Source organism: Anabas testudineus, chromosome 19, assembly GCF_900324465.2.
Source record: "Anabas testudineus chromosome 19, fAnaTes1.2, whole genome shotgun sequence".
NCBI lineage: Eukaryota > Metazoa > Chordata > Actinopteri > Anabantiformes > Anabantidae > Anabas > Anabas testudineus.
Genome location: NC_046628.1, coordinates 18,132,403 through 18,143,894, shown reverse-complemented (window position 1 = coordinate 18,143,894; position 11,492 = coordinate 18,132,403). Strand labels below are relative to the sequence as shown.

General features: G+C 42.3%; 1 protein-coding gene across 1 annotated transcript; it reads left to right on the top strand.

Annotated features, from left to right (window-relative positions):
* The first annotated feature begins 7,266 nt into the window (after window positions 1-7,266).
* Window positions 7,267-11,391, top strand: LOC113156686 (monocarboxylate transporter 9-like). The gene is made up of 9 exons (XM_026351932.1): window positions 7,267-7,499; window positions 7,584-7,727; window positions 8,237-8,332; window positions 8,407-8,737; window positions 9,333-9,412; window positions 9,508-9,730; window positions 9,906-10,078; window positions 10,206-10,369; window positions 11,341-11,391. Exons 1-9 carry the CDS (start codon window positions 7,274-7,276, stop codon window positions 11,389-11,391), a joined length of 1,488 nt encoding a protein of 495 aa, XP_026207717.1. The 5' UTR covers window positions 7,267-7,273.
* Window positions 11,392-11,492: the final 101 nt, after the last annotated feature.

Sequence of the window (11,492 nt, the reverse complement as noted above, 5' to 3'; positions counted from 1 at the left end):
ACTGAGAAGAGATGGGGTCTTTTTCTCAGTGCTTCTCTGTCTCCTCAGCGTCTCAGGGATCAGAAAGACAAAGAGGAGCTGCTGCCTCCCAACAACACAACAACCGCTGTAGAACAGTGTACAGGATAATTTAACGTTTCAGGGATATGTTCTGTTATTATTATGTGATTTACACATTTATTGGCCTTTAAGGTGAGAGAATGTTTAAAAGGGGTGACGGAAAACTTTGGGACAAACGCAGTAAAGACAAGGCAGCTTTATTAGTCTGGTACGGTTCATACAGAGACAATTCAAGGTGCTTTACCTGGAAAAAGACGAATCGAAAGCATTAAAACTAAAAACCAAAATGTAAAAAAGGGCATTGATTAAAAACAACATACGGTACATGGATATGCAGAGGACCTGGTTCTGGACAACACCCTGAAGATGCTGTCAAAGAAGTGGACAGTTCTGTGATGGTCCAGTCAGTCACCTGACCTGAGTCCAACCACCAACAGGGAAGAAACCAGCACCTGGAGGTTTCCGGGTCCTGACAGTCAAAGATTTTCAACCAACTACTAAAGCTGACGTTGTGGCTCAGTTAGTTCAGCTAATGGTGCGGTTGTCTATGAATCCCAGGGTCGGTGGTTCGACTCCTGGTTCCTGGACCAGGACACTGGACCCTGAATCAGTCATAATTATGTTAATCAGGTTCTGCAGATACACGGAACAGATGAAAATGGACAGTATCTCCCTCTGAAATCCAGTAACTATCATTAAGTATCTGAGTCCTGGATCCAGCTCCAGTTTGATTTTTAACATTTCATGTTTAGTGTTCGTCCACGAACAGGCGAACACTTGGAGCGAAGCGAGGCGCGGAGCTGCGGCTCCGCTGAGACCAGAAGAAACAGCTTCAAACCGGTTTCTGTGCCACAAAGGCCTGGACCGCTTCCTGTGGCGGTTCAGTGTTTCACACTGAACAGGACGAGGGTGGAGCTGGAGACGGTGCTGCCGTGAAAACCCAGAGAGAAGCACGACGAAGATGGAGGGAGACTGAGATCTGTCGGCGAAGAGGCGGCGGAAGGAGGGAGCGCGGCGAACACAGGTGAAAGTGTTTCTACTGTGTTTCTACTGTGTTTCTAGTAGTTCTACTGTGTTTCTACTGTGTTTCTACTGTGTTTCTAGTAGTTCTACTGTGTTTCTAGTAGTTCTACTGTGTTTCTACTTTGTTCCTAGTAGTTCTACTGTGTTTCTACTTTGTTCCTAGTAGTTCTACTGTGTTTCTAATGTGTTCCTAGTAGTTCTACTGTGTTCCTAGTAGTTCTACTGTGTTTCTAGTAGTTCTACTGTGTTTCTACTATGTTTCTAGTAGTTCTAATGTGTTTCTACTGTGTTTCTAGTAGTTCTACTGTGTTTCTTGTAGGTCTACTGTGTTTCTACTGTGTTTCTAGTAGTTCCACTGTGTTTCTACTGTTTCTAGTAATTCTACTGTGTTTCTACTGCGTTTCTAGTAGTTCTACTGTGTTTCTACTGCGTTTTTAGTAGTTCTACTGTGTTTCTAGTTGTTCTACTGTGTTTCTACTGTGTTTTTAGTAGTTCTACTATGTTTCTAGTAGTTCTACTATGTTTCCAGTAGTTCTACTGTGTTTCTAGTAGTTCTACTATGTTTCTAGTAGTTCTACTGTGTTTCTAGTAGTTCCACTGTTTCTAGTAGTTCTACTGTGTTTCTACTGTGTTTCTAGTAGTTCTACTGTGTTTCTACTGTGTTCCTAGTAGTTCTACTGTGTTCCTAGTAGTTCTACTGTGTTTCTACTGTGTTTCTACTAGTTCTACTGTTTTTCTAGTAGTTCTACTGTGTTTCTAGTAGTTCTACTGTGTTTCTACTGTGTTTCTAGTAGTTCTACTGTGTTTCTACTGTGTTACTAGTAGTTCTACTGTGTTTCTAGTAGTTCTACTGTGTTTCTACTGTGTTTCTAGTAGTTCCACTGTGTTTCTAGTAGTTTTACTGTGTTTCTACTGTGTTTCTAGTAGTTCTACTGTGTTCCTAATAGTTCTACTGTGTTTCTAGTAGTTCTACTGTGTTTTTAGTAGTTCTACTGTGTTTCTACTTTGTTTCTAATGTGTTCCTAGTAGTTCTACTGTGTTCCGAATAGTTCTACTGTGTTTCCACTGTTTTTCTACTAGTTCTACTGTGTTTATAGTAGTTCTACTGTGTTTCTACTGTGTTTCTAGTAGTTCTACTGTGTTTCTAGTAGTTCTAATGTGTTCCTAGTAGTTCTACTGTGTTCCTAGTAGTTCTACTGTGTTTCTAGTAGTTCTACTGTGTTTCTACTGTGTTACTAGTAGTTCCACTGTGTTTCTACTGTGTTTCTAGTAGTTCTACTGTGTTTCTAGTTGTTCTACTGTGTTTCTACTGTGTTTTTAGTAGTTCTACTGTGTTTTTAGTAGTTCTACTGTGTTTCTACTGTGTTTCTAGTAATTCTACTGTGTTTCTACTGCGTTTCTAGTAGTTCTACTGTGTTTCTACTGCATTTTTAGTAGTTCTACTGTGTTTCTAGTTGTTCTACTGTGTTTCTACTGTGTTTTTAGTAGTTCTACTATGTTTCTAGTAGTTCTACTGTGTTTCTAGTAGTTCTACTGTGTTTCTAGTAGTTCTACTGTGTTTCTACTGTGTTTCTAGTAGTTCTACTGTGTTTCTTGTAGTTCTACTGTGTTTCTACTGTGTTTCTAGAAGTTCTACTTTGTTTCTACTGTGTTTCTAGTAGTTCTACTGTTTCTACTGTGTTTCTACTGTGTCCCTAGTAGTTCTACTGTGTTTCTAATGTGTTCCTAGTAGTTCTACTGTGTTACTAGTAGTTCCACTGTGTTTCTAGTAGTTCTACTGTGTTTCTAGTAGTTCTACTGTGTTTCTACTGTGTTTCTAGTAGTTCTACTGTGTTTCTACTGTGTTTCTAGTAGTTCTACTGTGTTTCTAGTAGTTCTACTGTCTTTCTACTGTGTTTCTAGTAGTTCTACTGTGTTCCTAGTAGTTCTACTGTGTTTTTAGTAGTTCTACTGTGTTTTTAGTAGTTCTACTGTGTTTCTACTGTGTTTCTAGTAATTCTACTGTGTTTCTACTGCGTTTCTAGTAGTTCTACTGTGTTTCTACTGCATTTTTAGTAGTTCTACTGTGTTTCTAGTTGTTCTACTGTGTTTCTACTGTGTTTTTAGTAGTTCTACTATGTTTCTAGTAGTTCTACTGTGTTTCTAGTAGTTCTACTGTGTTTCTAGTAGTTCTACTGTGTTTCTACTGTGTTCCTAGTAGTTCTAAAGTGTTTCTTGTAGTTCTACTGTGTTTCTACTGTGTTTCTAGAAGTTCTACTTTGTTTCTACTGTGTTTCTAGTAGTTCTACTGTTTCTACTGTGTTTCTACTGTGTCCCTAGTAGTTCTACTGTGTTTCTAATGTGTTCCTAGTAGTTCTACTGTGTTACTAGTAGTTCCACTGTGTTTCTAGTAGTTCTACTGTGTTTCTAGTAGTTCTACTGTGTTTCTACTGTGTTTCTAGTAGTTCTACTGTGTTTCTAGTAGTTCTACTGTTTTCCTAGTAGTTCTACTGTGTTTCTAGTAGTTCTACTGTGTTTCTACTGTGTTTCTAGTAGTTCTACTGTTTTTCTAATGTGTTGTTAGTACTTCTACTGTGTTTCTAGTAGTTCTACTGTGTTTCTACTGTGTTACTAGTAGTTCCACTGTGTTTCTAGTAGTTCTACTGTGTTTCTACTGTGTTTCTAGTAGTTCTACTGTGTTCCTAGTAGTTCTACTGTGTTTTTAGTAGTTCTACTGTGTTTTTAGTAGTTCTACTGTGTTTCTACTGTGTTTCTAATGTGTTCCTAGTAGTTCTACTGTGTTCCTAGTAGTTCTACTGTGTTTCCACTGTGTTTCTAGTAGTTCTACTGTGTTTCTAGTAGTTCTACTGTGTTTCTACTGTGTTTCTAGTAGTTCCACTGTGTTTCTAGTAGTTCTACTGTGTTTCTACTGTGTTTCTAGTAGTTCTACTGTGTTTCTAGTAGTTCTACTGTTTTCCTAGTAGTTCTACTGTGTTTCTACTGTGTTTCTAGTAGTTCTACTGTGTTTCTACTGTGTTCCTAGTAGTTCTACTGTGTTCCTAGTAGTTCTACTGTGTTTCTACTGTGTTTTTAGTAGTTCTACTGTTTTTCTAGTAGTTCTACTGTGTTTCTAGTAGTTCTACTGTGTTTCTACTGTGTTTCTAGTAGTTCTACTGTGTTTCTACTGTGTTTCTAGTAGTTCTACTGTGTTTCTACTGTGTTTCTAGTAGTTCCACTGTGTTTCTAGTAGTTCTACTGTGTTTCTACTGTGTTTCTAGTAGTTCTACTCTGTTTCTACTGTGTTTCTAGTAGTTCTACTGTGTTTCTAGTAGTTCTACTGTGTTTCTACTGTGTTTCTAGTAGTTCTACTGTGTTTCTAGTAGTTCTACTGTGTTCCTAGTAGTTCTACTGTGTTTTTAGTAGTTCTACTGTGTTTTTAGTAGTTGTACTGTGTTTCTACTGTGTTTCTAATGTGTTCCTAGTAGTTCTACTGTGTTCCTAGTAGTTCTACTGTGTTTCCACTGTGTTTCTACTAGTTGTACTGTGTTTCTACTGTGTTTCTAGTAGTTCTACTGTATTTCCACTGTGTTTCTAGTAGTTCCACTGTGTTTCTAGTAGTTCCACTGTGTTTCTACTGTGTTTCTAGTAGTTCTACTGTGTTCCTAGTAGTTCTACTGTGTTCCTAGTAGTTCCACTGTGTTTCTAGTAGTTCTACTGTGTTTCTACTGTGTTTCTAATAGTTCCACTGTGTTTCTACTGTGTTTCTAGTAGTTCTAATATGTTTCTTCTGCGTTTTTAGTAGTTCTACTGTGTTTCTAGTTGTTCTAATGTGTTTCTACTGTGTTTTTAGTAGTTCTACTATGTTTCTAGTAGTTCTACTATGTTTCTAGTAGTTCTACTGTGTTCCTAGTAGTTCTACTGTGTTTCTAGTAGTTCTACTGTGTTTCTACTGTGTTACTAGTAGTTCCACTGTGTTACTAGTAGTTCTACTGTGTTTCTACTAGTTCTACTGTGTTTTTACTGTGTTCCTAGTAGTTCTACTGTGTTTCTTGTAGTTCTACTGTGTTTCTACTGTGTTTCTAGTAGTTCTACTGTGTTTCTACTGTGTTTCTAGTAGTTCTACTGTGTTTCTACTGTGTTTCTAGTAGTTCTACTGTGTTTCTAGTAGTTCTACTGTTTCTACTGTGTTTCTACTGTGTCCCTAGTAGTTCTACTGTGTTTCTAGTAGTTCTACTGTGTTTCTAGTAGTTCTACTGTTTCTACTGTGTTTCTACTGTGTCCCTAGTAGTTCTACTGTGTTTCTAGTAGTTCTACTGTGTTTCTAGTAGTTCTACTGTTTTTGCTGTGTTTCTACTGTGTCCGCTAACAAAGCAGTAAAGAATAGTTCGGCAAGTCGAAGGTGAAGAGAACGAGAGAAGAGACGTCTTCACAGTTTCAAACTTTATTCATCTGAGAGAATAAAAAGATTCTCAGCGAAGTGAGTGATGGAGAATTTCTGCTGACAAACTTGGTCCACAATATAAAACTGCTGGGACCTGGTTTAAGCTAAGTGGACAGAAAAAAAGAAACACAATAGAACATGGCAGAACCTCAGAACGCTTAGAGAGAGGATCAGAATTTTAGACATGTTTTAAAGATCAATAATTCAATTCAGTTTTATTTGTATAGCGTCAATTCACAACAGACAACGTCTCAAGTAACTTTACAGTGTTTAAGGTTTAAGAACTTACAGAATATAACTGTGTACAGACGTATATAGAAAACCAACAACCCCACTGAGCAGCATCCAGGAGACAGTGGAGAGGAAAAAACCATGATCAGGGTGGGCGGTCATCCGCCTCAGAAAACACTGGACAGGGTAGTAGAACCAGTAACTGGACTCTGGAGATATACAGCTCCAAGGAGGAAGATAGAGAGAGGGAGACTGAGAGGAGGAAACACAACTAGAGGAGAGAGAAGACACAAAGTTAATGACATGCAATGGTAGAATTAGAATAGATAGAGGAGAAAGGAGAGAGGAGAGGAGCTCAGTTTATTAGTAGAGTTCCCCCAGCAGACTAACCTATAGCTGCAGAACTAAGAGATGGTTCAGAGTCACCTGATCCATCTCTAACTATAAGCTTTATAAAAAAGGAAAGTTTTAAGTCTAGTCTTAAATGTAGAGAGGGTGTCTGCCTCCCGAACCTGAACTGGGAGCTGGTTCCACAGGAGAGGAGCTTGGTAGCTAAAGGCTCTGCCTCCCATTCTACATTTGGAAACTCTAGGAACCACAAGTAAACCTGCAGTCTGAGAACGGCGAGTTCTGCTTGGAAGATAAGGAACTATAAGGTCTTTGAGATAAGATGGAGCCTGATTATTAAGGGATTTATAAGTTAGGAGAATAATTTTAAATTCAATTCTGGATTTAACAGGGAGCCAATGGAGAGAAGCTAACGTTGGAGAAATATGATCTCTCTTGCTAATTCCAGTCAGAACTCTGGCTGCAGCATTTTGGATTAACTGGAGGCTCTTTAATGAGTTATTGGGACAAACTATTAATAATGAATTACAATAGTCCAGTCTGGAAGTAACAAATGCATGGACTAGTTTTTCAGCATCACTTTGGGACAGGATGCTCCTAATTTTAACAATTTTCCTAGGTGAAAAAAGGCAGTTCTAGAGATTTCTTTGATGTATGAAGTGAAGGAGATATCCTGATCAAAGATAACTCCGAGATTTCTTACAGTATTACTTGAGGACAATACTAAGTCATCAAGGGTGAGAATGTGTTTAGACATAGTGTCTCTGAGATTTTTAGGTCCAAACAGTATAACCTCTGTCTTGTCTGGATTTAGAAGAAGGAAGTTGGAGGACATCCAGGTCTTTATGTCTTTTAAGCATGCATCATTGATATTAATAATAATATTCCTTGAGGTCCAAACGTCCACAAGAAGAGTCACAATTCTCACTTAAAATAGGATGTAACTTCCTACCAGTATTTCATAACTTTAACATTTTAATATTTCTCTCCTTCAAATCAAACAGTCCAGAAGTGGACCTGCTCTGATCAAGGACGGTTCTCAGCACCGAATCCTTCGAGTTCTCAGCTTGTTCACTTTTTCATTTCAGAGCTTCTTTCGACTTCAGCCTCGTGTTTGTGTTGTTCTGACCTTTGACCTCTGGTTCCCTCCCCTCTTTACTGCTTGTGTCCCTGCAGGTCCACCACCGTCACATGATGTGCCCCCCGGGTCCCAGCTCTCCTTCCCCCCAGCCCCCTGCCCTGGACGGTGGATGGGGCTGGGTCATCGTGGCGTCCGGCTTCCTGGCTCTGCTGCTGGGGTATGGCTCTCCTCAGTCGGTGGGCGTCCTCTACCCCGAGTGGCTGCTCGTCTTCGGGGAGGGGAAGGCCACGACGGCCTGGGTGGGGTCACTGGTGACCGGAGTCGGGCTCGTAGTAGGTGAGGAGGGGGTGATGTTGAAGACGGACAGAAACAGAGCAGCTGCTGTTCCTCTCTGTGAACTAACTGTCCTCGTCCCTGCAGGTCCTGTCTGCAGCGCCTGTGTGGTCTGTTTCGGTGCTCAGCCTGTCACCATCTTCAGTGGGGTGGTGGGGGCGGGGGGGTTCATACTCAGTGCCTTCGCTCCCAACATCGCCTTCCTCATCTTCTCCTACGGCATCGTGGTCGGTAAGACTCCAGTTCACACTAGGACATAACCTGGAGCAGACAGGTCCAGACCAGCTGCTGCTCTGGTTAAAGGAGGGAGCACACTGGACCCAGGTCTGCTGTCCGGATCACACAGGTTCAGTTCTCTTTCGCGAACCAGGTTCAAATTGAATTCAGAGAGAATTTCCACAGAGCACTAATCAGCTTAAAGCTAAACGGAGCCAGTCCAGCAGGTGGCAGTAAAGCACCTGAAAGCTGTTTGAAGTGTGCGGTCCGGTTCTGTGAGGAAACCCGACTGTGGTGAATCACAGCAGGAGACTGACCCACTATAGGGACTGAGTTCAGCTGATGTTTGGACTTTTAGATTTGTAAGAAATAAAAACCTGTTGTCAGTAGGTCGAAAACCAACAACTCGGAACCAAAGAATTTTCTAAACGGTGTCCTTCAGTCCGCAGGAGTCCAACACAAACGGACTCCCGATTGGCTTGAAGCGATCATGTGATCGTGTCGTCTGTGTTTTTGTTGCTCAGGTGTGGGCTTGGGTCTGCTGTACGCCGCCATCCTCACCATCACCTGCCTGTACTTTGACAGGAGGAGGGGCCTGGCTCTGGGGATAGTGACCACAGGTAGGTCCGTCACATGACCGCACCGCTTCCTGTGAGCGAATCAGGCACAGTGTTCATGTCTCACCTGTGCTCAGGTACCAGTGTGGGTGGGTTCCTGTACTCCACGCTGCAGAGCGAGCTCATCAAGCTGTTGGGTCTGGACGGCTGCCTGCTCATCGTTGGAGTGCTGGCGCTCAACGTGGTGGCGTGCGCCGGCCTCATGCGACCTTTGACCCCATCCAGATTCTACCTCAAACAACGAGCCGCCGTCTTAAAGGGCCAGCTGCAGGAGGAGGTGCCAACCAATCAGAAACCTGCAGGGACAGATGCAGTTATCACCATGGAAACCAAGGATCAGCGGGTGAAGAGGAGGAGTCTGTCCAGCTGCTCGGGCTTCGTTAAGATGAAGATGAGACATTACACCCAGTGAGTGAGACAGGCAGACAGAGAGAGAGAGACGGGCGGAGAGAGACACACACACACATAAAAATATATAATTTAGACAACGTCACATTAAATAAAATAATTATTAAAGTAAATTAAATAATAAAGTAAATAAAAATAATTAAATAGTATAAACAGAATTCTGACTGAACAGATCCGAACTGTTGGAGATGTCGTGTCTGCCGCACACATCAGATACTTTATTAATGTGTTGTTCCATCAGAGGAGACGTGGTGAACGTTCAGTGTGGACCTCAGGTGTTACCGAACAGCTGACTGATGTCACACAGGTGTGTGTGTGTTTGTGTGTGTGTGTGTCAGTCTCAATGAGTCGGTGCTCGGTACTCGTACTGGACCGATACAGTATCTGCAGCTGTGTCCACTGGTTTCCATCTGCTGCTGTTAATTTTTCACTGTTGTCGAGTCACAGAACAAATCCAGCTGAGACTGATCGGTTTAAAACGTCCTCTCTCCACCCTGTTCTGGATCTGGACTCTGTGAAGCCGGATCTCATTCACTGTTACAGCAGCGGCTCCTGTGTTGGAACCACGAGCTGACGGGTGTTTTTGTCTCTTCAGGGGTTTGTCGTCCATGGGGTCTCTCCTTCAGGACCGAGTCTTCATGGCGCTGTGCATGTCTCTCTTCTTCTTCAGTCTCGGTGCGTCATTCAGTAAAAAACTCCATTAAAACCAGTTGAACGTGCCCAGTCCTTTATCCTCCAGTTGACCTGGTCACCTGAACCTCACCCTGCAGGTAACACCCCGCCTCAGATCTTCCTGGAGGACCTGGCTCATAGCTCGGGGCTAACGGGGGACGTCCACTCACTGTCTCTGATCTCCCTCGTCTCCATCGGGGCCGGAGTGGGTAAACTGGGTCTGGGTGTCACGGCCGACGTGCCGCGGGTCGACAGCGTCCTGCTGTACGCTCTGACGGTTGGAGTGAGCGGGCTGGGAGTACTGCTCATCCCCTTCGCCAGGTGAGGCCAGAGGTCAGGTGACCTTTGTATTCAGCAGGTTAAAACCCAGTTAATGAGACTAAGCTGTGATCTGGTCCCATACTGTGAGAATCTACGAGCGCGGAACTCGACACAGAACCAGGTCGGGTTCTGAAAATGGGAAACTTTCACCAGCAGAAATTTATCTTTCCTGCAGCTCGTACCTGCACCTCCAGGTGCTTTCCGTGATCCTGGGCTTCCTGAGCGGGAACTGGACTCTGACTCCCTACATCACGGGTCAAGTGGTCGCCACAGAGAAGTTCGCCGAGGCTCACGGGATCCTCATGTTCTTTGGAGGCGTCGGCATCATGCTGGGTCCACCTGTCGTAGGTAAGACGGTATGAGGTCCGGATCGTCGGGGTCTGACTGAGCTTGAGAAGTAGTAAGAGGATTTACTGCAGTAGAAACGAGTGAATCACTGTGAAACAATAAAGTTTCCACGTCTCGTCTCCTTCAGGTCGTTTTTACGACGTCTCTCAGTCATACGACGTCGCCTTCTTCATCAGCGGCAGCTTCATGATGCTCTGCTGTATCATCCTCTTCCTCGCCTCCGTCCTGTCGAGGCGGGAAACTCTTCCTACTGCCCCCGAGACAGAGCCGGTCAGCTGTGCTGTTACCATGGTAACTACATCACCGGTGACCTGAGGTCGTAGTCGTGTTGGGATGTTTTCTATTTTTCTATTTCTACTCCTGTCGGGAGTTTTTCTATTTTTCTGTTTCTATCAACTGCAGCTTTACAGCAGGCTTCAATCTCTCAGGTCCATGAGTTCTACGATTTCTAAGATGTTTTTAATGAAACCACTGAAACATGAGTTGAATTTACAACTCACAGCACAGGTCTCATTCAAAGCTGTGGTTTATTTTTTGTGCTATTTTGTATCTGACTTGGTTCTGTTGTGCATTTTTTTTATTGTTTGCCATATTTTTATTATGTTCTTGAAGGAAACGTTTGTTCCGTTCATATTAGAGAAACTAGATGAACGTGCACTTGAATGTGTTTCAAGTCTCCTGATTGGATTAAATTGTTCTAAATAGAATAAACTGTGGAAAAGTTTTGGACGTGATGATCTGGACTCAGTGGAGCCTCAAGTTAAACGCGAAAATGAACAGGTCCTGTACAAAGAAGTAGTGAAACTTAACTTTCACAGTGATGTTCACCTTGAGCTGAACAGCAAGAATGACCAATAATCAAAGACTGAACCCACACTGCAGAGTTTTATTTCAAGTCTTGCCCTCTGCTGTGATCTCCACTAATTTATCAGCTTAAAAAGGTTTTTCATAGAACATAATTATAATTACAGGTAATTTAACTTCAGTAAATTAACAATATTTCCAAAGTCACAGTAAGTTATTAATGTAATTCATTAGTGCATTGGGTAGATGGCTTTATTTCTTTTTATTTTGAAAGTCACAGTGTGGGGAAGTAATGTAAGAGGTTTAATGAAGCAGAACTTCATGAACGCTGAACAAGTGACAGGTGATCAGAGACGGGCCGGGTCAACAGAGCAGTTTAATGAGTGACGAGAACAAGAAAAGTACCAAAATGCTTCTGGATCATCTGAACTAGTCTCTTTTCTCTTTGTGTTGCTCAGGTTCTCCTGTCTACGTGTAACAGAAACCGACGTGATCATTTGTTTTATTGATTTCTAAAACTCAGGTCACAGATGTTGTTTTCCTGATTAATAGTTTGTAAGAAGCAGACAACAGTAAAACTCATTTCCCGCAGACCACAATGACGTGATCA

Coding starts and splice junctions, on each gene's coding strand:
- LOC113156686 (XM_026351932.1), top strand. CDS start 7,274: ATGATGTGCCCCCCGGGTCCCAGCTCTCCTTCCCCCCAGCCCCCTGCC. Junction 8,333..8,406: donor TCTGGGGATAGTGACCACAG/GTAGGTCCGTCA, acceptor ACCTGTGCTCAG/GTACCAGTGTGGGTGGGTTC. Junction 10,079..10,205: donor GCTGGGTCCACCTGTCGTAG/GTAAGACGGTAT, acceptor CGTCTCCTTCAG/GTCGTTTTTACGACGTCTCT.